This window comes from Bos indicus, chromosome 26, assembly GCF_029378745.1.
Source record: "Bos indicus isolate NIAB-ARS_2022 breed Sahiwal x Tharparkar chromosome 26, NIAB-ARS_B.indTharparkar_mat_pri_1.0, whole genome shotgun sequence".
Lineage (NCBI taxonomy): Eukaryota > Metazoa > Chordata > Mammalia > Artiodactyla > Bovidae > Bos > Bos indicus.
Window position 1 is genome coordinate 51,172,895 of NC_091785.1, and position 27,535 is coordinate 51,200,429.

Below are 27,535 nucleotides of genomic sequence, written 5' to 3' on the forward strand. Positions count from 1 at the left end.
CCCCGCCCACCGGCCCGGGTCGCGAGACCACGCAGGTATCGCGAGACCACGCCAGGCGGCGGAAGTGGGCGGGGCGACGGGCCTGCGGTTTAGGGAGGAGGGGGCGGAAGAAGGGTCCCGGAGGATAGGCGGAGGCGGCACAGGGCTGGGAGAAGGGTTTGGAATGCAGGTCCTGATCCTTTTCCCGCCTGTGCCGCCTCAACCTGTAGGAATTGTTGACTAAAAAGATGCACGATGTGAAAGTTTCAAGTTAAGTTTTATTTGGGGCAAAATGAAGACTGCGGCTGGGGGAGACTACCTCAGATAGCTCTGAGAAATTGTTCCAAAGAGGCAGCGGGGGAAGGTCAATATATAAGATTTTGGTGAACGGGGAGGTCACTGCAATCAAGTGCTCACTTTACAAAAGTTTTTCTGTTAGTCATGAGGAGCTAATGTCAGGGTGAAGGGATTTGGTGCTTTTCTAGATTTGAAGAGATGGAAGGACTGGGGTCATGAAATCAGTTTCTGAAAATATCTGTGTAAAGACCTGTTACACCAGTTTCCCTGGAGCACACAGTGCCTCACTCTCCACCCTGAATGAAGGTCGGCAGCTGCAGTAGCACAGGGTTGGAACTCCGCAGACGCAGATGGCAAATGCCCTTGTTCAGTCGCTGGCAAATGCTCTTGGTAAGTGCCCATTGGTAGTTGACAGAAGTAGCCCGGAATATCTGAGAGCAGTTGCTCCGGGGCTAGCTGAGCCATGCGGGTGGGAACTTGCGTGGCCTGCTCTCCTCTGCCCCCCAAGCCCGGGGCCTGATGACTTACAGCTGGTTGGGACACCCGAATGCCAAGAGGGACCGCCAAGGGCTTGTGCGAGTGCACTGGCCCACCCGTCCATGGTGCTGGCCCGCAGGGCTCTTGGCGGAGCTGTCCGCCGGCCTACACTACCTTGGTCTTCTCTACTCTAGGCGCAGGCGTGCCCTTGACCTTTGGCCCTTCCTGCTGTGTCTCAGGCTGCGGGACAGGCAGGGTGTGCCCACTCCTGAGTGACAGGACCTCGAGCCACAGCTGGGTCCTGGACTCTGAGCTGGAGGCAGTGGCTTTCTAGCCAAAACTGCCTGTGGACTCCCTGTGACCTGAAGTCAGAGCTCAGGGCAATGTTCAGGTGTAACCAGAGAAACCCAAACTCCCTGACAGGGTGTTTGCAGGACACCGAGCAAAGGAGTTTGGGCTTCCCTGGTGGCTCAGAGGTTAAAGCATCTGCCTCCAATGCGGGAGACCCGGGTTCGATCCCTGGGTTGGGAAGATCCCCTGGAGAAGGAAATGGTAACCCACTCCAGTATTCTTGCCTGGACAATCCCATGGACAGAGGAGCCTGGCAGGCTACAGTCCCACGGGGTCGCAAAGAGTCGGACACGACTGAGCAACTTCACTTCACTTCAGCAAAGGAGTTAGAGACAATCACAGATCCACTCAGAGCAACTCTGATAAGCCACTGACCAACTTGGTTTTTGAGTTAGGGGAGTAAAAAAAAAAGATTTTTTTAAAAAAGAAAGGTTGAGATTCATTTTGTGACATTTCTGGATCTAGTTTTAGGAGTCAGGATGTCTCTGGTTTACGTTCTCAGGCCAGATGGTCCATGGTTCAGGGGTCTGTGAGCTCATCTTACCCTGGAGAAATAACCTGAGTTTGTACATTAATGATGTCTACAGCAGCAGTTTTAGTACATTAACCCCTTTATCAACAGCATCCATCTTAGTCATCTGACTTACTTGGTTAGTGTTCAGTTAGCACAGTACTGAGGTCAGAGGGCACAAGAAAGGGAAGTTTGGGGTGGAGAGATTAATCATCAACTCAGTAAGAGCATTTGGTTTTAGGGGGACTTGATTTAAATGTCACGGAGAATTCAGAGTTAATACTGTTTTGCAGTGTGGAGGAGTTGAGAGGCAGATGTGCTTAGACAAGGGAAAGATAATTTATTAACAAAATGCTTCCTTTTAGAGGCATCAAGTAACTGAGTTTCCCCCTGCTGAGCACTGTGACAAACATCTATTAATGCTTTCTGTTTCCCTTCCTCCCATTTCACGGCCAGAGGTGCTCATGAAGCCCTGCAGCATCAGTCACAGCAGCTGCACTAAGTGGCTGAGGGCGGTTTCGCAACAATTAGGAACAGTTCCTGTCACTCAAGTTTATGTATTTATAGGTCTAGATATAACAAGTGAAGCATAGTACTGACTCTTTACGTTGGTGACTAGATATCTATTGAATACTAGATGTGAATAGTTTTATTTTTATAAAACAAGATGTAATTGGTGCTAGTGGTAGAGAATCTGCCTGCCAATGCTGGAGACATAAGAAATGTGAGTTTGATCCCTGGATTAGGAAGCTCCCCTGGAGGAGAGTATGGCCACCCACTCCAGTACTCTTGCCTGGAGAATGCCATGGACAGAGGAGCCTGGCAGGCCGCCTTCCACGGGGCCACAAAGAGCTGGGCACAACTGAGGAAACTTGGCACGAGCACATGCAAATTCTAACAATGAAAGGATTTCCTTACTTTGATTTATAAATTTCAAATGTTTGGAAACCTATTATTAGCCTCCATTTGTATTCTTGCGCAAATTCTGCAAATTTGAGGGTGAAGATAAGAAGATAGCCTACATGGGACTACCTGGTTGCCCAGTGGTTAGGGCTCAGACCTCTCACTGCTGGGGCTTGGGCTTCATTCCTTGTCCATGACCAGGAGAACTATGACCCCGCAAGTTGCATGGGGCAGCCAAAAAGAAAAGAAATCACCTACAAATGAAAAGCAAAATGGATGTTTTCAAGTAAATAATAAAATCCAAATTAGAATTTAATACTCAGCAAAACTTCATTTCCAGGCTAATGGAAAAAGCAAGAGAGTTCCAGAAAAACATCTATTTCTGCTTTATTTACTATGCCTGCCGAGGTCCAGCCCCGGCTGATCCAGGGTATTCGAAGGGGAGATGGAGTCGGCGACTATTTACATATTTATCAAAGATACAAAGAGTAATAGAATGAGGATAGCTCAGTAGGAAAATTCAGTGGAGAAAAGAGGCTGAGTAGCTTGCTTTACGCGGGAGACCAATAAAACTTCAAGACAAGAAGTTTGCACCACTTATGTAGGCCACAGGCGTCCTTCTGTTCTCCTGAAGGAGAGGAGACGCTGAGGCCTCCCCGGTCGGATCTTAGAAGCCCAGGCATAATTAGTAAGCATGGTGGGTTCCGCGCTCCAGATGGAGACTCAGCTGGAAGTTAAAGGGAAGAATGACATGGGGAGACCAAGCGCTGGTGAGCAAGGCCCGTAGCTTTATTTTCAACAGGGGCTTTTATACCCTAAGTTACACATAGAGGACAATAGGGGATGCAAAGTCAGCAGTTTTTGATCCTTATCAAAAACCAGGGTTTCTTTCCTGCAAATTTATCGTATACAAATGGTTTAGGTGATTTACATCATCTTCTGGCCAGAAGGCCTATTAACATTTTCTGACTCTTGACAAGGACTTATCAACAAAGACTTATTTTCTCTAAGAGTAATTATTTTAAGGTTTGGCGCCATCTTCCAAAGATAAAATTGCATTCCTATAGGGCGGATGTGTAATGGGTTTACAACAAAGGAAAGAATTTATTACCTTAAGGGTCTAAAGTTACTAACACCAAGGCCACTACTTATTTTTTCTACATACCAACTATTAATTAATACATATTCAAGGATACAATTTAGGGGATGTGAAAACTTGGCAACAAGCATTGGCTCATCAATGAAATCCTTTACTAGTTTATTCTGACAGTTTCTAACTCTCTGACAGGTACTAAACTATTTGAATATCTTAAGCTTCCCGTGCCTCTCGAGGCTGGGAGACTGTAAACAATCGTTTGCATAGCTGTAGGAGTCCGGGTGATCTTGTCAGGCGAATTAGAGAGCCATCTGAGGGGTTTGGATTTAAACACTCCTAATTGCCCAGGAACTTTATTAGTTGCAGCTGTAAGTTAACTCTTTGACAGAGAGAGCGAGATGGTGGTGGGGGACAGCCCCCAGTAAAGTCAGAGGTGAGAGCACAAAGCAATAAAGTAGGCAGACTCTGGTTTTTTTGGGGGTAGATGTTCGAGAATATCCGGGGGGACCCCTGAGGCTCGATCCTGCCTTTGCGTATGCCAAGCCTCCTTCCTCATGACCTTTGTCACGAGTGGAATGCCTCACCGGCTCCCGGCATATGCCGAAGCCTTTGGCTGTGTAGATCACAATAAACTGTGGAAAATTCTGAAAGAGATGGGAATACCAGACCACCTCACCTGCCTCTTGAGAAACCTATATGCAGGTCAGGAAGCAACAGTTAGAACTGGACATGGAACAACAGACTGGTTCCAAATAGGAAAAGGAGTACGTCAAGGCTATATATTGTCACCCTGCTTATTTAACTTATATGCAGAGTACATCATGAGAAATGCTGGGCTGGAAGAAGCACAAGCTGGAATCAAGATTGCTGGGAGAAATATCAATAACCTCATATATGCAGATGACACCACCCTTATGGCAGAAAGTGAAGAGGAACTAAAAAGCCTCTTGATGAAAGTGAAAGTGGAGAGTGAAAAAGTTGGCTTATAGCTCAACATTCAGAAAACTAAGATCATGGCATCTGGTCCCATCACTTCATGGGAAATAGATGGGGAAACAGTGGAAACAGTGTCAGACTTTATTTTTTGGGGCTCCAAAATCACTGCAGATGGTGACTGCAGCCATGAAATTAAAAGACGTTTACTCCTTGGAAGCAAAGTTATGACCAACCTAGATAGCATATTGAAAAGCAGAGACATTACTTTGCCAACAAAGGTCTGTCTAGTCAAGGCTATGGTTTTTCCAGTAGTCATGTATGGATGTGAGAATTGGACTGTGAAGAAAGCTGAGCACGAAAAAATTGATGCTTTTGAACTCTGGTGTTGGAGAAGACTGTTGAGAGTCCCTTGGACTGCAAGGAGATCGATCAGTCCTGGGTGTTCTTTGGAAGGAATGATGCTAAAGCTGAAACTCCAGTACTTTGGCCACCTCATGCGAAGAGTTGACTCACTGGAAAAGACTCTGATACTGGGAGGGATTGGGGGCAGGAGGAGAAGGGGATGACAGAGGATGAGATGGCTGGATGGCATCACTGATTTGATGGACGTGAGTCTGAGTGAACTCCGGGAGTTGGTGATGGACAGGGAGGCCTGGCGTGCTGCGATTCATGGGGTCGCAAAGAGTCGGACACGACTGAGTGACTGAACTGAACTGAACTGAAGGATAGAATAAAGACATTTTCCTACAAAGAGATAAGAAGAGATTTTACCACAGTAGACTCTGTCTTAGTGTGGGCTACGGTGCTGTGACAGGCATCCAAATGGGAACGGCTCCAACATGAAAGAATTTTTTTCTAACACTCCAGGGCTAGTGTTGAAGTAGGTGGCTGCTATCCTTCATGAAATAATTTATGGACAAAAGAAAAAAAAATATAGACTTCACCCAAATTAAAAGCTTTTATGTTTCAGAGGAAAACCTAAAGAGAGTGAAAAGCTATCTCACAGAATAAGAGAAAAAGTCTCACAAGTCATACATTTGAAAAGGGTCTTGTGTCTAGAAGATATAAAGAATACTTTCTACTTGCTAACCAAAATAACAGTCATCTTACCATTTTTGTCTATTTTATGAGACTCATGACTCAATGGACATGAGTTTGAGTGAACTCTGGGAGTTGGTGATGGACAGGGAAGCCTGGCGTGCTGCGGTTCATGGTGTTGCAAAGAGTCGGACACGACTGAGTGACTGAACTGAAGTGAACTCACCATTTTTCTCTATTTTACAGAGAAAAAGAGGAAGTTGGGAGGAGTTCTGAAGAAAAGTCAATTGGAGGCAAATGAGAGTTCAGGGTGATGACAGGCTCTCCTTGGCCTAGTAGCTGGAGTCCTTATTTCCTGTAAGAGATGCAGGGAGCGTCTTTCCTGTTGGGACTTGTCATGGAGGATTTTTTCCTGTTGGTGGTGATCCTTCTCTCTAGGTCTGTAATTGACAGTCAAGTGTCTGAGAGCTCCCTCTTCTGGCCTTCCAACTCTGTTTTAAATGGTTTCCCTTTACTAATGTTCACAAACTCAGTGATACAAAGACAGTTAACAAAGAGCAAAGGATTGAACAGACATTTCTACAACAAAAATATACAGATGGCCGATGAACACACAAAAAATGTTCAACATTATTAGTCACTGAAAGTCGTTCAGTCGTGTCCGACTCTTTGCGACCCCATGGAATTCTCCAGGTCAGAATACTGGAGTGGGTAGCCTTTCCCTTCTCCAGGGGATCTTTCCAACCCAGGGATCAAACGCAGGTCTCCCACACTGCAGGCGGATTCTTCACCAGCTGAGCCACCAGGGAAGCCCAAGAATACTGGAGTGGGGAGCCTATCACCAGGGAAACGCAGCTCAGTGGCGCCATGAGACATCTGTTAGGATGCGGCTCAGTTAAATTGTGTCCTACTATCTGACCTCATGAACGCCAGGCTTCCCTGTCTTTCACTATCTCCTGGAGTTTGTTTAAATTCATGTCCATTGAGTTGGTGATGCTATCTAACCATCTCATCCTCTGCTGCCCTCTTCCCCTTTGGCCTTCAGTCTTTCTCAGCATCAGTGTCTTTTCCAGTGTTGTGGCTTTCCGCATCAGGTGGCCAAAGTATTAGAGCTTCAGCTTCACCATCAGTTCTTCCAATGGATATTTTCAGGGTTGATTTCCTTTAGGATTGACTGGTTTCATCTCCTCACTGTCCAAGGGACTCTCAAGAGCCTTCTCCAGCACCACAGTTCAAAAGCATCAGTTCTTTTGCACTCAGCCTTTTTTTATAGTCCAACTCTCACATCTGTACATGACTACTGAAAACCCATAGGTTTGACTGTACACACCTTTGTCAGCACAGTGATGTCTCTGTTCTTGAATACACTGTCTAGGTTTCTCATAACTTTCCTTCCAAGAACCAAGCATCTTTTAATTTCATGGCTGCAGTCACTGTCCACAGTAATTTTGGAGCCCAAGAAAATGAAGTTTGTCACTGCTTCCACTTTTCCCCCTTCTATTTGCCATGGCGTGAGGGGACTGGATGCCATGATCTTAATTTTTTGAATGTTGAGTTTTACGCCAGCTTTTTCACTCTCCTCTTTCACCTTCATCAAGAGGCTTTTTGGTTCCTCTTTGCTTTCTGCCATAAGTGTGGTGTCATCTGCATATCTGATGTTATTTCTCCTGGCAATCCTGATTCTAGCCTGTGATTCATCCAGCCTGGCATTTTACATGATTTACTCTGCATATAAGTTAAATAATCAGAGTGACAATATACAGCCTTGTCTTACTCCTTTCCCAATTTTGAACCAGTCTGTTGTTCCATGTCCGGTTCTAACTATTTCTTCTTGACCTGCATACATGTTTCTCAGGAAACAGGTAAGGTGGTCTGGTACTCCATCTCTTGAAGAATTTTTCACAGTTTGTTGTGATCCACACAGTCAAAGGCTTTAGCATAGCTAATGAAGCAGAAGTAGATGTTTTTCTGGAATTCCCTTGCTTAGCGTATGATCCAGCCAGTGTTGGCAATTTGATCTCTGGTTCCTCTGCCTCTTCAAAACCCAGCTGGTACATCTGGAAGTTCTTGGTTCATGTACTGCTGAAGCTTAACTTGGAGAATTTTGAGCATTACTTTTCTAGCATGTGAGATGAATGCAATTGTGTGGTAGTTTGAGCATTCTTTGGCATTGCCTTTCTTTGGGATTGGAATGAAAACTGACCTTTTCCAGTCCTGTGGCCAATTCCAGTATTGAATTTTTCAAATTTGTTGACATATTGAGTGCAGCACTTTAACAGCGTCATCTTTTAAGAATTTAAATAGCTCAGCTGGAATTCCATCACCTCCACTAGCTTTGTTCACAGTAATGCTTCCTAAGGCACACTTGACTTCACACTCTAGTCTGTCTGGCTCTAGGTGAGTAACTACACCATCATAGTTATCTCAGAAATTAAGACTTTAAAGAAAAATAGTTCTTCTGAATCTCTTCTGCTTCCGTTAGGTCCTTATTGTTTCTGTCCTTTATCTTGATCTCTCCAATTTTCTTGAAGAGATCTCTCGTCTTTCCCATTCTTGTTTTCCTCTAACTTGTTTTCATTGTCCTTTTAAGAAGGCCTTCTTATTTCTCTTTGCTATTCTCTGGAACTCTGCATTCAGTTGGGTATATCTTTCCATTTCTCCCTTGCTTTTTGCTTCTCTTCTTTCCTCAGCTATTTGTAAGACCTCCTCAGACAACCATTTTGCCTTCTTGCATTTCTTCTTCTTTGAGATGGTTTTGGTCACTGCCTCCTGTACAGTGTTATGAACCTCTGTCTATAGTTCTTCAGGCACTCTGTCTACCAGATCTAGTTCCTTGAATGTATTCATCACCTCCACTATATAATCATAAGGGATTTGATTTAGGTCATACCTGAATGGCCTAGTGGTTTTCTCTACTTTCTTCAATTTAAACCTGAATTTTGCAATAAGGAGCTCCTGATCTGAGCCAGTCAGCTCCAGGTCTTGCTTTCCATGACTGTATAGAGCTGTTCCAATCTTCGGCTGCAAAGAAAATAATCAGTGTGATTTCAGTATTGTCCATTTGGTGATGTCCATGTGTAGAGTTGTCTTGTGTTGTTGGAAGAGATTGTTTGCTATGACCAGTGTGTTCTCTTGGCAAAACTCTTTTGCCCTTTGCCCTGCTTCATCTTGTATTCCAAGGCCAAACTTGCCTGTGACTCCAGGTATCTCTTGTCTTCCTACTTTTGCATTCCAACCCCCTATGATGAAAAGGACATCTTTTTTTTTTTTTTGGTGTGGTGTTAGAAGGTCTTGTAGGTCTTCATAGAACTGGTCAACTTCAGCTTCTTTGGCATCATTGGTTGGGGCACAGACTTGGATTACTGTGATATCGAATTGTTTGCCTTGGGAACAGACTAAGATCATTCTGTCATTTTTGAGATTGCACCAAAGTACTGTATTTCGGAGTCTTTTGTTGACAATGAAGGCTACTCCTTTTCTTTTGGAGGATTCTTGCCCACAGTAGTAGATACAATGGGGAACTGAACTAAATTCATCCATTCCTGTCCCTTGTAGTTCACTGATTCCTAAGATGTCGATGTTCATTCTTGCCATCTCCTGCTTGACCACGTCCCACTTACCTTGATTCATGGATCGAATATTCTAGGTTCCTATACAATACTGTTCTTCGCAGCATCGAATTTTACTTTCATCCCCAGACACATCCACAACTGAGTGTTGTTTTGCGTTGGCCCAGCTGCTTCATTCTTTCTGGAGCTGTTAGTAATTGTCCTCCATTCTTTCCCAGTAGCATATTGGACAACTTCTGACCTGAGGGGCTCATCTTCCAGTGTCATATCTTTTTGCCCTTTTCATACTGTTCATGAGGTTCTCACAGCAAAAATAGTGGAGTGGTTTGCCATTTCCTCCTCCAGTGAATCATGTTTTGTCAGAACTCTCCACTATGACCATCCATGTTGGGTTGGCATGGCATGGCTCACAGCTTTATTGAGTTATGCAAGCCCCTTCACCATGACACAGCTGTGCTCTATGAATGGGCACGATTCTATGTACAGTAAATGTCCAGAGCGGGCAAAGCCATAGAGGCAGAAAGTAGAGTGGTGGTTGCCAGCAGCTGCAGAAGGGGGCGGTGGGCACTGCTAAAGGGCAGGGCTTTTTTTATGCAGTGATGACAGTGTTTTAAACTTGACGTGGTGATGCTTGCACAACTCTGTAAACGTCTTGTAAACCAGTGAATCGTTCACTGTAAATGGGTGAAGTGTATGGCATGTGAATTATAATCATAAAATCTGTTTATAGAAATGAACAGCCTGATTTAGTTAAACCACAGGTGTCATTGGGTACTTACAGCCTCTACTGTTACGGGGGCCCCGGGGCATGAGAAGCCATGACTGTGTACTAGGCAGACTACTGGTACGGGGGCCCTGGGGCATGAGAAGCCATGGCTGTGTACTAGGCAGACTGAAATGAGGTGTGTGTGTCAGAGCTGCTGCTGGTGACCCGAGACCCAGCAGAATAGTCCAGCACCTGGCCACGGCCACATGGGCAGGGGGCCGCGATGACAGGCCAGCCGCAGGTCAGAGGTTGGCTGCATCACTGCAGTATTCGAGTGGTAGCACTACACCGAGGGGACAGAAAGCATGAACGCTGTGCCTCCCGCTGCACCCCTACATCTCCCGGGGTCCAAAATGCTCCCTTCCGGGGAGTCAGAGTGCTGCCCTCGCTCCCTGGCCATAAAGTCAGTGTCACAGTTTTGTAACTGCCTTTCCTCCTATCACCAGGCCTTCAGTCCAGATGCGGTCAGGTGTGAGTGGGATGAGGGCATTTTTACACCTTGGCCGCCATGGGGGTACTCAGCCACATAGTCCCTGCCAATCAACAAAAGGCTCCAAGAGGCTGAGCCAGAATTAAGTTCGAGCCCCCCAGACACCTTCTGGCTGTTCCCACCCAGGGATGGTCAGGGCCGAATCTCAAATTTTCTAAATAGGCCTAAGTAAGCCCTTGGCATCCTGACCTTTACTAGAGAAAGGCGACTGGCAGAGAAGACAGAGGAGGTGAGATGGGCAGCGTGGAAAGATTCTGCTCTGACCATCCCTGGGTCTGGGACCATTCATCCTGCTGGGCTTCAGCTTAGCTGACCCTTGGGGGAACATCTCAGGAGGGAGCTTTCTCGTCAGGCGGCAGGATTGGGGGTAAAGTTCCTCCTGCAGACAGGGACACCAGGGCCAGGGTGGGGTCACCCCAGATGGGCTGCTTCACTGGACTTGCAGGGTCACCTGGCCCTTTCCTCCTTAGTCACAGGATGTCAGGCTGGGCGACCAGGCCAGAGGTGCGAGCAGCATTATGGGCTGGGCTCAGGCCCAGTGCTTTAGCCAGGAGGTGGCACCGCTGAGCCCGGGCCACCTCTGGGTTCCCGAGGTCACTGCCACCTCTAAAGGCTCCAAGCTCAGCTCCCTTGCAGGCTTCGTGCTGCGCCTGCACTGCAGGGACAAAAGAGGTGAGCCCCTGCCCAGGACCAGCACGAAGGTGGTCCCCCGCACTCGCCACAAGCAGGGCACTTCAACCGGGCGCTTTCCCTGAGGGACAAGCATGACGCGTGCCTGGAGGGCCCCACCCGGCTCTCGCGGTCCCCCGTAGGGGACGGGCGCGGGGATGCAGAGCGGCTCGGAGAGGCAGGTGGTCCCCCGTAGGGGACGGGCGCGGGGATGCAGAGCGGCTCGGAGAGGCAGGACTTAAGAGAGGAAGGAAGGGCAGGGGGTGCTTGGCAGGGTGGGGTGTGGAGAGTGTTGAGTGAAGAGCCCAGGACGGCACACATGCAGCAAACTCACAGCAGACAAGTTATCAAGCCTAGCCAGAGCCGCCCTCTGCCCCTGCCATCCCGCGGGCAGCGGGCTGTTACTGGCAGTCACGCCTTGATCTGCTTGGCAGCCTGTAAGACCAGCCACAGAAACTGTTCAGTATCAGGAGCCCGTCAGCCTGTAGTCTGCACACAGGGGGACAGTTCAGAGCTTGCTACCAGTCCATAGCGACACCTCTCCTCAGTTCAGTCTAGCTGCTCAGTCGTGTCCCATTCTTTGCGACCCCATGGACTGCAGCATGGCAGGTTTCTCTGTTCATCACCAACTCCCGAGCTTGCAAACTCATGTGCATTGAGTCGGTGCTGCCATCCAACCATTTCATCCTCTGTCATCCCCTTCTCCTCCTGCCCTCAATCTTTCCCAGCATGAGGGGCTTTTCCAATGAGTTGGCTCTTCACATCGGGTGGCCAAAGTACTGGAACTTCAGCTTCATACCTCTCCTAGATAGTTCTTTTAAAAGGCAGGTAAATGGCAACCCAATCCTATGGACAGAGGAGACTGTCAGGCTATAGTCCATAGTGTTGCAAAGAGTAGGACATGACATGGCTTATCAATTAGATAGCAGTAGCCGCATCCCTTGTATGCACATCTCACTGGAGGAAAGGACCACATTCAGTTCAGTTCAGTTGCTCAGTCATCTCTGACTCTTTGTGACCCCATGAACTGCAGCACATCAGGCCTCCCTGTCCATCACCAACTACTGGAGTCCACCCAAACCCATGTCCATTGAGTTGGTTATGTCATCCAACCATCTCATCCTCTGTCGTCCCCTTCTCCTCCTGCCCTCAATCTTTCCCAGCATCAGGGTCTTGCCAAATGAGTCAGTTCTTCGCATCAGGTGACCAAAGTATTGGAGTTTCTGCTTCAACATCAGTCCTTCCAATGAACACCCAGGACTGATCTCCCTTAGGATGGACTGATTGGATCTCCTTGCAGTCCAAGGGACTCTCAACAGTCTTCTCCAACACCACCAATTGAAGTTCAAAAGCTTCAATTCTTTGGCACTCAGCTTTCTTTATAGTCCAACTCTCACATCCATACACGACCACTGGAAAAACCATAGCCTTGACTAGACGGACTTTTGTTGGCAAAGTAATGTCTCTGATTTTTAATATGCTGTCTAGGTTGGTCATAACTTTCCTTCCCAGGAGTAAGTGTCTTTTAATTTCATGGCTGCAATCACCATCTGCGGTGATTTTGGAGCCCAGAAAAATAAAGTCTGACACTGTTTCCACTGTTTCCCCATCTATTTGCCATGAAGTGCTGAAGAAGCTGAACAGTTCTATGAAGACCTACAAGGCCTTCTAGAACTAACACCAAAAAAGATGTCCTTTTCATTATAGGGGACTGGAATGCAAAAGTAGGAAGTCAAGAAACACCTGGAGTAACAGGCAGATTTGGCCTTGGAATATAGAATGAAGCAGGGCAAAGGCTAATAGAGCTGTGCCAAGAGAACGCACTGGTCACAGCAAACACCCTCTTCCAACAACACAAGAGAAGACTCTACACGTGGACATCACCAGATGGGCAACACCGAAATCAGATTGATTATATTCTTTGCAGCCAAAGACGGAGAAGCTATACAGTCAGCAAAAACAAGACTGGGAGCTGACTGTGGCTCGGACCATGAACTCCTTATTGCCAAATTCAGACTTAAATTGAAGAAAGTAGGGAAAACCTCTAGACCATTCAGGCATGACCTAAATCAAATCCCGTACGACTATATAGTGGAAGTGAGAAATAGATTTAAGGGACTAGATCTGATAGACAGAGTGCCTGATGAACTATGGATGGAGGTTCGTGACACTGTACAGGAGACAGTAATCAAGACCATCCCCAAGAAAAAGAAATGCAAAAAAGCAAAATGGCTGTCTGAGGAGGCCTTACAAATAGCTGTGAAAAGAAGAGAAGCGAACAGCAAAGGAGAAAAGGAAAGATATACCCGTTTGAATGCAGAGTGCCAAAGAATAGCAAGGAGAGATAAGAAAGCCTTCCTCAGCAATCAATGCAAAGAAATAGGGGAAAACAATCGAATGGGAAAGACTAGAGATCTCCTCAAGAAAATTAGAGATACCAAGGGGACATTTCATGCAAAGATGGGCACAATAAAGGACAGAAATGGTAGGGAACTAACAGAAGCAGAAGATATTAAGAAGAGGTGGCAAGAATAAACAGAAGAACTGTACAAAAAAGAGCTTCATGACCCAGATAATCATGATGGTGTGATCACTCACCTAGAGCCAGACATCCTGGAATGTAAAGTGGGCCTTAGGAAGCATCACTATGAAAAAAGCTAGTGGAGGTGACGGAATTCCAGTTGAGCTATTTCAAATCCTGAAAGACGATGCTGTGAAAGTGCTGCACTCAATATGCCAGCAACTATGGAAAACTCAGCAGTGGCCACAGGACTGGAAGAAGTCAGTTTTCATTCCAATCCCAAAGAAAGGCAATGCCAAAAAATGCTCAAACTACTGCACAATTGTACTCATCTCACACACTAGTAAAGTAATGCTTAAAATTCTCCAAGCCAGGCTTCAGCAATATGTGAACCGTGAACTTCCAGATGTTCAAGTTGGTTTTAGAAAAGGCAGAGGAACCAGAGATCAAATTGCCAACATCCGCTGGATCATCGAAAAAGCAAGAGAGTTCCAGAAAAACATCTATTTCTGCTTTATTCACTATGCCAAAGCCTTTGACTGTGTGGATCACAACAAACTGTGGAAAATTCTGAAAGAGATGGGAATACTAGACCACCTGACCTTCCTCTTGAGAAACCTGTATGCAGGTCAGGAAGCAACAGTTAGAACTGGACATGGAACAACAGACTGGTTCCAAATAGGAAAAGGAGTACATCAACGCTGTATATTGTCACCATGCTTATTTAACTTATATGCAGAGTACATCATGAGAAACGCTGGGCTGGAGGAAGCACAAGCTGGAATCCAGATTGCCAGGAGAAATATCAATAACCTCAGATATGCAGATGACACCACCCTTATAGTAGAAAGTGAAGAAGAACTAAAGAGCCTCTTGATGAAAGTGAAAGAGGAGAGTTGGCTTATAGCTCAATATTCAGAAAACTAAGATCATGGCATCTGGTCCCATCATTTCATGGCAAATAGATGGGGAAACAGTGGAAACAGTGTCAGACTTTATTTTTCTGGACTCCAAAATCACTGCAGATGGTGATTGCAGCCATGAAATTAAAAGACACTTACTCCTGGGAAGGAAAGTTATGACCAACCTAGACAGCATATTGAAAAGCAGAGACATTACTTTGCCAACAAGGTCTGTCTAGTCAAGGCTATGGTTTTTCCAGTGGTCGTGTATGGATGTGAGAGTTGGACTATAAAGAATGCTGAGTGCCGAAGAACTGATGCTTTTGAACTGTGGTGTTGGAGAAGACTGTTGAGAGTCCCTTGGACTGCAAGGAGATCCAATCAGTCCATCCTAAGGGAGATCAGTCCTGGGTGTTCATTGGAAGGACTGATGTTGAAGCAGAAACTCTAATACTTTGGCCACCTGATGCAAAGAACTGACTCATTTGGAAAGACCCTGATGCTGGGAAAGATTGAGGGCAGGAGGAGAAGGGGATGACAGAGGATGAAATGGTTGGATGGCGTAACTGACTCAATGGACATAGGTTTGGGTGGACTCCGGGAATTGGTGATGGACAGGGAGGCCTGGTGTGCTGCGGTTCATGGGGTCACAAAGAGTTGGACATGACTGAGCGAATGAACTGAACTGAACTGAACTGATGGGACCAGATTCCATGATCTTAGTTTTCTGAATGTTGAGCTTTAAGCCAACTTTTTTACTCTCTTCTTTCACTTTCATCAAGAGGCTCTTTAGTTCTTCTTTACTTTCTTCCATAAGGTGGTGTCATCTGCATATCTGAGGTTATTGATATTTCTCCCGGCAATCTTGATTCCAGCTTGTGCTTCCTCCAGCCCAGCGTTTCTCATGATGTACTCTGCATATAAGTTAAATAAGCATGGTGACAATATACAGCCTTGACGTACTCCTTTCCCTATTTGGAACCAGTCTGTTGTTCCATGTCCAGTTCTAACTGTTGCTTCCTGACCTGCACACAGGTTTCTCAAGAGGCAGGTCAGGTGGTCTGGTATTCCCATCTCTTTCAGAATTTTCCACAGTTTGTTGTGATCCACACAGTCAAAGGCTTTGGCATAGTGAATAAAGCAGAAATAGATGTTTTTCTGGAACTCTCTTGCTTTTTCGATGATCCCGCGGATGTTGGCAATTTGATCTCTGGTTCCTCTGCCTTTTTTAAAAGCAGCTTGAACATTTAGAAGTTCATGGTTCATGTATTGCTGAAGCCTGGTTTGGAAAATTTTACTCTTTGGCTCCTATAATACTGGCAGCAAGGCTTATATGCTCCAGGCAGGAGACTGGAAGACCCTTCCCAGGGAGTCTGACCAACCCAAAAGGAAGGACTTAGAGAAATGGATGATGGGGTTCCCCAACTAAAGCCCCTCCCAAGGAACCCCAGAGTCAAGCTCAAGTTTGACAAGCCCTACTCACAAACAGCCATCTGGTCTATCGTTTCTGTCTCCAGGAGACAGACAAACATCACCTGACATCTCAGAAAGCCAAAAGAAACAGGAAGAAGGACCCAAAGCACAGCGACTGAGCAGGACACAGCACTCACATCCCCAGTCTCCCAAGAAGATGAAGCATGAGGAGACCCTTCTGTTCTCTAGAAAGAAACATCTGTACAAGAAGAAAGTGCTCCTAGAAACGAGCACTATGGTAGCAGAAATGAAAGCCTCAAATACCACAGAAGCAGAGCAGTGAAGATGGGAAAGAGGACATGTAAGCATTCAAGGGCCAGGCTCAACCTCTGACAGCCTAAATTAAGGACTTTAGAAAGAGCCAAGAGAAGGCAATGGCACCCCACTCCAATACTCTTGCCTGGAAAATCCCATGGATGGAGGAGCCTGGTAGGCTGCAGTCCATGGGGTCGCTAAGAGTCGGACACGCCTGAGCGACTTCATTTTCACTTTTCATGCATTGGAGAAGGAAATGGCAACCCACTCCAGTGTTCTTGCCTGGAGAATCCCAGGGACGGGGGAGCCTTGTGGGCTGGTGTCTATGGGGTCGCACAGAGTCGGACATGACTGAAGTAACTTAGCAGCAGCAGCAGCAAGAGCAAACCAGTAGGGAGTTTGCTCAGGGACAAGTCATCAGCAGAAACGACTGGTGAAATAATGACATCTTTTGCTAGGACTGAAGTACAGGAATTTCCAGATTGAGGGCCTTCTGAGTGTGGGACACAATACACACAATCAATAAAAACCAAGGAACATGGAAGCACCACATTGTGAAACTTCAGATCTTAATTTTTATTAAAGTTTTTAACTTTTTTGGCCACGAAGCACAGCATCTGGAATCTTAGTTCCCCAACCAGGGACTGAGCCCGTGCACCCGGCAATGGACACTGTTTTGGAGTCTTTTTTGTTTAGTTAATTATTTTTGACTGTGCTGGGTCTTCGTTGCTGCACACGGGCTTTTCCTAGTTGCAGCCAACAGGGTCTACTCTTTGTTACGGTGTGTGGGATTTTCAGTGTGGTGGGTTCTCTTGCTGTTGAGAACAGCTCTAGGGTGCCTGGGCTTCAGTAGCTGTAGCACTAGGGCTCAGTAGTGGCCCACGAGCTTTGTTGCTCCATGGCACGTGAGATCTTCCCGGACCAGCGATCAAACCTGTGTCCCCTGCATTGGCAGGCGGATTCTTCACCACTGGACCACCAGGGATGTCCCCAGATCAGATCAGATCAGATCAGTCGCTCAGTCGTGTCCGACTCTTTGCGACCCCATGAATTGCAGCATGTCAGGCCTCCCTGTCCATCACCAACTCCTGGAGTTAACTCAGACTCACGTCCATTGAGTCAGTGATGCCATCCAGCCATCTCATCCTCTGCCGTCCCCTTCTCCTCTTGCCCCCAATCCCTCCCAGCATCAGAGTCTTTTCCAATGAGTCAACTCTTCGCATGAAGTGGCCAAAGTACTGGAGTTTCAGCTTTAGCATCATTCCTTCCAAAGAAATCCCAGGGCTGATCTCCTTCAGAATGGACTGGTTGGATCTCCTTGCAGTCCAAGGGACTCTCAAGAGTCTTCTCCAACACCACAGTTCAAAAGCATCAATTTTTTCGTGCTCAGCTTTCTTCACAGTCCAATTCTCACATCCATACATGACTACTGGAAAAACCATAGCCTTGACTAGACAGACCTTTGTTGGCAAAGTAATGTCTCTGCTTTTGAATATGCTATCTAGGTTGGTCATAACTTTCCTAACATCTTAAAAACTTCCAGGGAGGAAAACACCCCCGTTGCTTGTAAAAGATTAGAAATTAGAATGGCATGGCTTTCTTCACAGCACTCCTAGGAGGGAGGAGAAAGGGAGCAGTGCCTTCAGAGTCCGAAGGAAGAGGCTTCAGACCTAGAATTCTATGCCCAAGCAAACTACAGATCAAGTGTGAGGGCAAAGTGAAGATATTTTCAGCTTTGCAATGTCCTTTAAAGAATGATCTTCCAGACACCTCTTCTGGGCTTCACCAAAACAAGAGAGTGAATGCAAGAAGAACAAGACCATATGACTGAGGAGGGCAACACAGGGAGAGAGAGGGGGGTCCTTGGAGATGCAGGAAGACGCCAGACAGAAGGACCACCTGCCCAGACTGGAGCTAAGTTCCCTCCCGGCCCACCCCCACTCACGGCGGCACCGCGGGCAGCGGTGGGAGCCGCATGACCAGGGGTGGAAGGATGATGTGCTTACAGAGCAGCCCGATGGCCCTTTTAGCAGAAAGCAGGAGCTTTCTAATCGCTGCAAGGCTGTAAGGGAGACTAGCCCGAACCAGAATAAGTCTCCAGAAATGCCTGCAGGCTAGAACTTGTTTCCCGCTCCTGGGGTCAGAGATGTGGGCGGGGGCGGGGAGGGGGTGGGACTCGTTCTCCACTCAGTTTATCTTGCACTTTGTACTTCACGTGTGTTGTACCCTGTGCATGTAGACACGTAACTGTGGACACACTCACACCAGGGTCGTCGTCTCTCCCCATCCGACCTTCTGACACCTCGGCACCGCGGTCCACGGGCTCTGGAAGTGAAGGCGCTCGCTCGCGCATCGGAGGCAGAAAAGAGGCTCCTCCTCCGCCTCCTGGCCCCGTTCCCACGTCTCCTGAGGACCAGGACACGACCCGAACAGGCCAGTCGGCCGCCCGCACTCTCCCTCGGTGGGGACGGTCGCCTACAACGCCGGCACCGATGGATAATACACCGACCCCTCCGCGCTGGCCCTCGCACTTCCGAGCGACCCTCCGCCACCTTCCCGCGCGGTAGGCCAGACCTCTCGTCCCAAGCCACCAGGCGCGCGCGCAGCTGAGCCAGGCCCACATCGGGGGCGGGCCGGGCCGGAACGGAACTCCTTGCCCACCTCGCCCCGCCCCTCTCCTCGCCCTCACCCCGCCCATCGCCCCTTTCACCTCTGGCCCCGCCCCTCGCCCCCTTCTTCCTCCGGCCCCGCCCCTCGCCCTTCCTCCTCCGGCCCTGCCCCGCCCCTTGTCCCGCCCCGAATCCCCGCCCCTGCTCTGGTCTCTTCCCGGCTCCGCGAACCTCCTAGCGGCGGGGGACTCTCCGGAACCGCCCGGGACGACGGCGATGCAGTCGGGTGGTCGTCAGGCGGAAGCCCCGGGCCGCGGCCCGCGGGTGCTGGTCGTGGGCGGCGGCATCGCGGGGCTGGGGGCGGCGCAGAGGCTCTGCCGCCACCCGGCCTTCTCACACCTTCGGGTTCTGGAGGCCACGGCCCGCGCCGGTGGCCGCATCCGCTCGGAGCACAGCTTCGGTAACAGCCTTTCCCGGAACCCCTTCCCGGAGTCCAGCCGGTGCCTCTGGAGCCCTGCTCCTGGCTCGGCCTACGTCCAGGGTTAGGCGTCCTGGAACCCTTATCTGGCCCCTTGAGCGAATCCCCGCTCCGCCCCACATAATTACCGAAGTTCACTGCTCCCCGAAACTCAGCTGCCCGCAGTGAGCAGGGTCGGCCGCTGCGGAGGAGGGGAACCCTTGACCACACAGTGGCCCTGGTTCTGACCGCCGCAGGGAGCCCCCACACCACTACCTTCAGCCTCCTTGCTCCTTGGTGCCTCCTCTGCCCCCAGGCCTGCCTCCAAGTATCCTTCCCAGGCACGCGCAGGCCAGCACCCCTCAGGGGGTGTTCCCCTAAATCAGGTCTGACGGGCCCTGGCGCCCGAGCCTGTGGGCCTCTGGAATGATGTGGGCCTCTGGAAGGGCAGGGCTGAGTGTGGCAAGGGGAGGGACTCAGGGCAGGGAGCCTCAAGGCGGCCTCTCCTACCGCTCCCAGGTGGCGTGGTGGAGGTAGGTGCTCACTGGATCCATGGGCCCTCCCAGGGCAACCCCGTCTTCCAGCTGGCTGCCAAATACGGGCTGCTTGGGGAGAAGGCCCTGTCCGAGGAGAACCAGCTGATCGAGACCGGAGGTCACGTGGGCCTGCCATCTGTGTCTTACGCCAGCTCTGGGGTAAGTGTGAGCCTTGAGCTCGTGGCGGAGATGGCCAGTCTGTTCTACAGTCTCATAGACCAGACCAGGGAGTTCCTGCAGGCGGCTGAGACCACCCCACCCAGTGTCGGGGAGTACCTCAAGGAGAAGATCCGTCAGCACATGGCTGGCTGGACAGAGGATGAGGAGACCAAGAAGCTCAAACTGGCCATCCTGAAGAACTTGTTCAACGTGGAGTGCTGTGTGAGCGGTACCCACAGCATGGACCTGGTTGCCCTCGCGCCTTTCGGGGAGTACACTGTGCTGCCAGGGCTGGACTGCACCTTTCCTGAGTATGTGCCTGCCCCACCCACCCAGACAGACCCCTCTGTGCTTCCCCAGACCCCCTTCATGCTCCCTCGGGGGTCCCTACCTGTACCTCAGGCCAAGCTTTGGGAGGCAGGGGACGGGTGAGAGGGACAGGGGCTGTTTGTCTTCCTGTGTTAGGGAGATTGGTCATTTACTTCCATAGTTTTGACCACTTATGAAAAGAAAAGAATTCTTCTCAAGAAAAAGTGATTAAAAGAAGGAAATGCATCTTGTAATGCCTTGCTCCCCGCCAGGTTTAGGAGGCCTCCTGCCTGTAAGCACTGTTGGGGGTTGGACCTCAGAGATGGGCAGACAGGCCTGCTCTGTGTTGGGGTAGCTGTCCTCTCATGGGGCCCTCATGAGACCCTCCAGGACTGCCCTGCACAGGGAGGGTGCTATGATGGGGAAGATGCCCAGAATGGGAGCCCTGGGCCGGGTGAGGAGGGACCTGCTCGCCACGAAAACCTGGGGAGCTCTGCTCCTGTAATCCTCCCGTGAGGCCGCCTCCCTCCCTGCCCTCCTCCCTGGCTGAGCTGGGACCAGAGCGCCCTGCAGCTCCCTGATCTGGCGTGAGCTTGGAGGGCTTGTTGTAGAGCCTCGCCTCCAGGGACACCTCTGTTTCCCCCAGGGGCTACCAAGGACTCACAGACTGCATCATGGCCTCCTTGCCCAAGGACGTGATGGTTTTTGACAAACCTGTGAAGACCATTCACTGGAATGGGTCCTTCCGGGAAGCTTCTGCTCCTGGGGAGACATTTCCCGTGCTGGTGGAATGTGAGGATGGAGACTGCTTCCCAGCCCATCACGTGGTCGTCACCGTGCCCTTAGGTAAAGCCCTCTGTTCTGGTCGGTTCCTCCAGTTCTCGTTCAGGTGCCCTGGCCTCTGGTTCTCTCCAGCCTCATTCACTCCGGGGCACTCGTTGGCTGCTGAGCTCACGTTTTCATTCTGAGTTTGGGATAGAGCTACTCTACTGTGCTTTGTAGCAATTGTTCGCTTTGAAAGAAGGTTTCACAGGTCAGCAGGTGTGCTGCTCCTTTGGGAGGTTGGGACGGCCTCTTGAGGCTCACCACACTGCTTTCAGGGGGTGGAAAGCCAGGTCTTACGTTTCGGTCCTGGTGGTGATCGAGGAAGGAGTTGTGAGCATAATCCTATTTAATTCCAGATCTGATGCTTTAGATCTAGCAGTGAAGGTGAAGGTGAAGTCGCTCAGTCGTGTCGGGGCTCCTCCGTCCATGGGATTCTCCAGGCAAGAATACTGGAGTGGATTGCCATTTCCTTCTCCAGGGGATCTTCCCGACCCAGGGATCGAACCCAGGTCTCCCGCATTGGAGGCAGATGCTTTAACCTCTGAGCCACCAGGGAAGATCTAGCAGTAGGAGCTGGCAATCTGGTAAAAGGTGGAGATAACTGAAAGCAAGTTTGTGCCGGGTTTATCTCACCTGCTTCTCTGGCAGCTTGGGAAATCTCTGCCCCACCCCCTATTTGATAAATGATAACACAGAGAAGTCACTTAACTGCCCAAGTTCACAAAGCTAACAGGTGCCAGCATGGCTGGAAGGTGAAGGGCAGGAGTCTCCCCTGCCCCGACTCCACCCATGGGCCGTGGCCGCGGATTCTCCTGCCCCCTAGGGGAGGGCTGGGTGTGGATTGGCTTGCTCAGGGCCGGCTCCTTCTCCCATGGTGGACTCTGCTGCGCGTTATTAGCACAGTGTTCTGCTGCTCCTCCGTTTCCAAACCAGCACAGACAGGTTGTCACAGTCTTTGTTCTTTTACATGGATGGCCTGGTTCACGCACAGTTGTGGTGTGGGCTCACTGAGCTGCTGCAGCCAGCAGGTGCATCATTACGGCTCACAGGGGGCCAGGCACCTGCCCAGTTTGTTCTTGATAGCTACACCATGTTTTCTCATGTGTAGGTACCATTAATTTGGAGAAGGAAATGGCAACCTGCTCCAGTGATCTTGCCTAGAGAATCCTGTGGACAGAGGGGCCTGGTGGGCTGCTGTCCATAGGATTGCATAGAATCAGACATGACTGAAACGACTTAGCATGCACGCCTGCGTTAGAGAAGGAAATGGCAACCCGCTCCAGTGTTCTTGCCTGGAGAGTCCCAGGGATGGAGGAGCCTGGTGGGCTGCCGTCTATGGGGTCGCACAGAGTTGGACACGACTGAAGCGACTTAGCAGCAGCAGCAGCAGCAGCAGCAGCAGCAGCAGCGGGAGCAGCAGGCGCCGCTAATGAATACTGACACAAAGTTACTTTTCACTGTTCTGTTGCACAGTGCTGTACGCGTGTGTGTTTGGATACATGTGTGTAGGACCAAGTCCAGTCCTGCAGGAACTGATGGGCTGAAGCTCTGCGGCGAGCGGGTGGCTGTGGGGAGACGGTCCCCTCTGCAGTGTTCACGGCCAAGCCTTGTTTCCTGTCAGACTGTTGGTCTTTCTCCCGTGAACTGGCGAGGTTGGCTTGTGCTGTGAATGTTTCCTCTCCTTGTGGTGTGACTTCGGGCTAAACACTGATCACTTTTCCTGTGGCTTCTGGGTGAAGCCTGTGTGTTTCATTGTTCCTGCAAACCAACCCTGGGCAGCCCGAGAGGCAGCAGGCTCGGGCCTGTCCCGCAGAGCGGTCCGGGGCTGGGCCACCTGATCCCACGTGGCAGGCGTTCTCGGGGCCTGCCTGTCCCTCCACTGAATGCTGGCTGTCGGGGCTCCGGCCTGCAGGGAGCCTGCGTGGCTCCCAGACGCCTTTCTCTGACCCTCTGACCTTTCTCCGACCCTCTGACGGGCTCAGGGCCATTCCTGTGGCTGTCGATTCCCATTAAGAGACTGACATGGAGTAAGGCGTCCAATTTTGAATTTCAGGTTTTTTAAAGAAGCATCTGGACACCTTCTTTGAGCCACCACTGCCCACTGAAAAGGTGGAAGCGATCAGGAAAATAGGCTTTGGGACGAACAATAAAATCTTCTTGGAGTTTGAGGAGCCCTTCTGGGAGCCAGACTGCCAGCACATCCAGGTGGTGTGGGAGGACATGTCGCCCCTGGAGGATACCGCCCCCGAGCTGCAGGATGCCTGGTTCAAGAAGCTGATTGGCTTCTGGGTCCTGCCTCCCTTCCAGTATGTGTTCTTTCCAGGTTTCTCCGAGGAGGCCTGGGTGTGAGCTGTCTGGGGGGTCCGGCACTGTGTTGATTCTCCTCGAGGCGTTTCTGGAGGGTTTACACGAGGGGGGACACAAGGGGCACCCTAAAGTGGTGAGACAGACCCCCCGAGCCCACTCCCTGCAGGAGCAGACAGAGGCCCAGTGCGTGCAGCTCGTCAGCATCTCTCGGGACCTGCAATGTGCAGTAAATACTTGCAGTTGCTTTCCTCGTAAGAGACACACTTTGCTCACTTCTGAGACGTGTTTGCCGAGGACCCAGGGGTACTCACCCCAGCAGCCAAGCCAGGGTCCACATGGTCACCTGGTCCCCTCTGGCCCATCATGTGGGTTTTTTTTTTTTTTTTTTCCGTGCAGGGTTTTATAAAGAGGAGTAGAAGGGTCAGGACTTGATACAGAGTCCCCGACTGTGCTAGGGACAGCTGTCCCCACCAGCCTTTGACAGTGGAGTCAGCAGGAACCATCTTGGTGCCCTGAGAGCTCTGACCTTGCAGACCCCGTGTCGAGGGACCCCGGGGCTTTGAGCCCACACTGGTGCAGCCACTGGCCACAGCAGAGCCGGTCCGGGTGTGGCGGGCCTGGTCCAGCTCTGCTTCTCTCCAGCAGGGCCAGCCACGTGCTCTGTGGCTTTATCGCGGGGCTCGAGTCCGAGTTCATGGAGACACTGTCGGATGAGGACGTGCTCAGGTCTCTGACGCAGGTGCTCCGCAGGGTGACAGGTACTGACCGCAGGGGCCACGCTGCTGCCTCCCACACGAGCGGCTGGTCTGTGACAGGAACCAAACCTCCCCCAGAGAGGAACTGGGTTCGGCCCTGAGTCTCGGGACAGTCCTGCCCATGTCAGCTGGCACGAAGAGTTCTCCTCTCTGGGGGACTGAAATGGCTTTGCAAGCACTTCCCACTTCTCTTTCCTAAAAATCTGCCACCAAGATGGATATGAATGTCCGCAATCAGAGCTTTACAGACGGGACGCCGAGGCTCAGGAAAGGCAGCAGTGTGTGTCGGGACGCTGCTTCAGGGACCTCCGGAGGGGAGCCCTGCGCTCACACCCCCTGGGCTTGGCTGCCCAGCAGTGGTCTCGCTTTTAACTGCTCGGTCTTTACGGTGGGAGGCTCCTTGTGGATGGGTGGGCGGGCTGCTGGCTAACGTGTGCGTCTCTTGGCCCAGGGAACCCCCAGCTCCCCGCACCCAGGAGTATGCTGAGGTCCTGCTGGCACAGCGCCCCGTACACCCGGGGCTCATACAGCTACGTGGCCGTGGGCAGCTCTGGGGACGACATGGACTGGCTGGCCCAGCCCCTCCCTTCAGACGGCAAGGGGGCACAGGTAGGAGGAAGCCGCCGGGCGAGGGCACCGGAGTCCCACGGAGGGCCTGGGGACAGGATAGGCCCCGCGAAGGCTGGGGCTGCCGCTGCAGTCAACGGGCTGGGACCCTGTGACTCAGAGTCCACTTTCTTTTTGAAATGTGTTATTTTAATCAGAATTATACATACCTGTAGCCTGAAGTGTCAGAGCATTCTATAGTGATGGCTAACAAAATAGAATAAAAACAAAATATAGCCTTCTGGTGGGGGGGCACACCGCTGACCCTTCCCAAGCTGCACTTCAGGCTGGTTCTGATTGCCAAATAACACATTAAGCTGCCGCCTTGTTAAAAGTGCTTTCTGGAATCGACGTTTAGTTGATTTACAGTGCTGTGTTAGTTTCGAGTGTCCAGCGAGGCGATTCAGCCATGTATGCATATGTATGCGTTCTTTCTCAGGTTCTTTCTTATTATGGTTCTACTACTGTTTACAGAGGGGCTTCCCTGGTGGCTCAGTGGTAGAGAATCTGCCTGCAATGCAGGAGACACGGGCTCAGTCCCTGGGTCAGGAAGATCCCCTGGAGAAGGAAATAGCTACGCACTCCAGTATTCTTGCCTGGAGAATCCCATGGACAGAGGAGCCTGGTGGATTACAGTCCGTGGGGTCACAAAGAGTCAGACACGACTGAGTGACTGACACTTGCACTTTTTACAAAGCACTGAATGTGGAAAACTTTGAGGCCTATAAAGGTTGGCAGAGCCGTTGGGTTCCTGTCTGCTCCTGGCGTCTCCCTGCCCTCCTGACTCACCTGCTGGTGAGCACGCCCCACAGGTGACGTTTCACTTGCAGGTTTCAGTGTGCATCTGCAAAAGATCGAGGTCATGTCTTAAAACGCGTAACTGCAGCACTGTTACCACCCTCAGAGTTCACACGTCATCCAGCATTCCCCCTTCAGTTGTCTATATGCCTCTCCCTCCCATGGCCACCTCACGCGGAGAGCTGACTCACTGGAAAAGACCCTGATGCTGGGAAGGATTGAGGGCAGGAGGAGAAGGGGGCGACAGAGGATGAGATGGTTGGAGGGCATCACAAGTAGACTCCAGGAGTTGGTGATGGACAGGGAGGCCTGGCTGCTGTGGTTCATGGGGTCGCAGAGTCAGACACGACTGAGCGACTGAACTGACTCCCTCCCATGCCTCACAGCACGTGGGATCTTAGTTCCCAGACCAGGAATGGAACCCGGGCCCCCTGCACTGGAAGCACAGTCTTAACCACTCTGCCACCAGGGAATTCCTTCTAAGTGCGTTTTGCTAACGTTGCTTCTTGATGCTTCACTTTCAGGAATTGCTGATGGGATTCTGACCACAGCACATAAAATTTTAGCTTTCTTCTGCCTCTGTGCGCCCAGCCCTCAGGCCTCTCCCCGCCCTCCCAGGCCCCTGATGAAGTAGTTTGTTAAGAGGGCTGTCTGCACACACCTTGTTTGCTGTGGGCACTGTCCACACCTGAGCTTCGAGGCGCCTTCTTTTTCGTGGTGGAAGCAGCCACCTCCTTGGGCTGCTGAATTCTGAGGGTGGGCACCATGGGACAGCTGTTTCTGCCCATGATGTCCAGGGCCTCAGCTGGGGGTGACTCAGGGCCGGGCTGGGTCACGCGAGGCTGCTTCTCTCACACGTCTGCCTTGAGCACAGCTGGCACGTTGGCCGGAGCGCCTGCCTGAGGCCTCTCTGAGCGGCTTGGGCTTCCTCACAGTGTGGTGGCCTTGGCATGGTCACGCTGCCCTGTGGTTGCCTGGGGCGCTCGTGAGGGTCTTCTGTGAGGGCAGCTGCCTCGCTCCAGTGAAGCTGGAAGGAGAAGAGGTCCCGCACTCAGGGCCTCAGAGCCTAGCTGCACTGCCCTCCGGCGTGTATTCAGTCATCTGGGATTCTCCTGAACTATCTCATCATGGTTTTTTTTCTTCCCCTTTTTCCGGATTTCTAGTTCGATGGTGTACTTCTGAGCTGGCCCTAGAATTTTCTTATCTTTTCCCTGCTAATTTCCCTCTCTGGTGTTTTGCTCTGTGTTTTGGGCGATGTTCAGATTTTCTCCAGAGCTGCCTGACGGGTCTTCCACCCTGTGATTGTGCTCGGTTCCGGGTGTGCTGGCTCTGAGGGGTCCTCACTGTTGCTGCTCCTTCCCGTGGCAGTGGCTGGGTGCCGGTCCTTGTTGCCCAACTGCATCAGGGTGCTGGGTTAAGGCAGCAGCAAAGCACCACATTTGCCATCACTTCTGCAGCCCAGGCAACAGGTGTGGGGCTGGTGGCCGAGGCCTGGCACCCAGCTGACCACCCCCTTCTTTCCAGCTCCAGGTACTGTTCGCAGGGGAAGCCACACACCGGACGTTTTATTCCACCACACACGGGGCTCTGCTGTCTGGCTGGAGGGAGGCTGACCGGCTCATGACGCTGTGGGACCCCCAGGCCCAGTGGCCCGAGCCCAGGCTTTGAGCCTGGCTCTGCGCTCCCAGTGCTAGGGTTGAGGAGGCTGGCCCTGTCCTGTCCTGTGATGGATGAGGTTCAGGCGGGCTTGGGATGTTGTCACCGGGGGTCAGCTCCCTCATGTCTCAGGTTGCTGGATTCCGGTCAGGGCTGAGCTTGAGCTCAGTGCAGTCTTCCTGGAGGACGGAGACATGGGATGCTGCTGCCGCCGCCATTGATGGCACATAAAGTGTGTAAAACAGTCTGTGTCGAGTCATACTTATGCCTCCGAGCTGCAGCCTG

The 27,535-nt window shown here is 50.7% G+C and overlaps 1 protein-coding gene and 1 non-coding gene across 7 annotated transcripts; both read left to right on the top strand.

The window, feature by feature from the left end:
* The first annotated feature begins 104 nt into the window (after window positions 1-104).
* Window positions 105-27,497, top strand: PAOX (polyamine oxidase). 6 transcript variants are annotated; one of them, XM_019952856.2, is made up of 9 exons: window positions 106-666; window positions 18,502-18,796; window positions 19,081-19,302; window positions 19,819-20,305; window positions 20,950-21,149; window positions 23,182-23,434; window positions 24,078-24,193; window positions 24,642-24,799; window positions 25,271-27,497. In XM_019952856.2, the coding sequence occupies exons 1-9, from the start codon at window positions 577-579 to the stop codon at window positions 25,463-25,465; spliced, it is 2,016 nt and encodes a 671-aa protein (XP_019808415.2). In that variant the 5' UTR covers window positions 106-576; the 3' UTR covers window positions 25,466-27,497. The 6 variants fall into 6 exon arrangements, with proteins under 6 accessions (XP_019808420.2, XP_019808415.2, XP_019808416.2 ...); XM_019952857.2 differs by having other exon boundaries at window positions 107-666; window positions 24,081-24,193; XM_019952859.2 differs by having other exon boundaries at window positions 109-666; window positions 27,119-27,497.
* On the top strand, window positions 1,213-1,284 carry TRNAW-CCA (transfer RNA tryptophan (anticodon CCA)). Its single transcript has one exon. It is a non-coding gene; the product is annotated as a tRNA-Trp (tRNA).
* Window positions 27,498-27,535: the final 38 nt, after the last annotated feature.

Coding starts and splice junctions, on each gene's coding strand:
- PAOX (XM_019952856.2), top strand. CDS start 577: ATGAAGGTCGGCAGCTGCAGTAGCACAGGGTTGGAACTCCGCAGACGC. Junction 21,150..23,181: donor GGTCGTCACCGTGCCCTTAG/GTAAAGCCCTCT, acceptor TTTGAATTTCAG/GTTTTTTAAAGAAGCATCTG. Junction 24,194..24,641: donor GGTGCTCCGCAGGGTGACAG/GTACTGACCGCA, acceptor CTCTTGGCCCAG/GGAACCCCCAGCTCCCCGCA.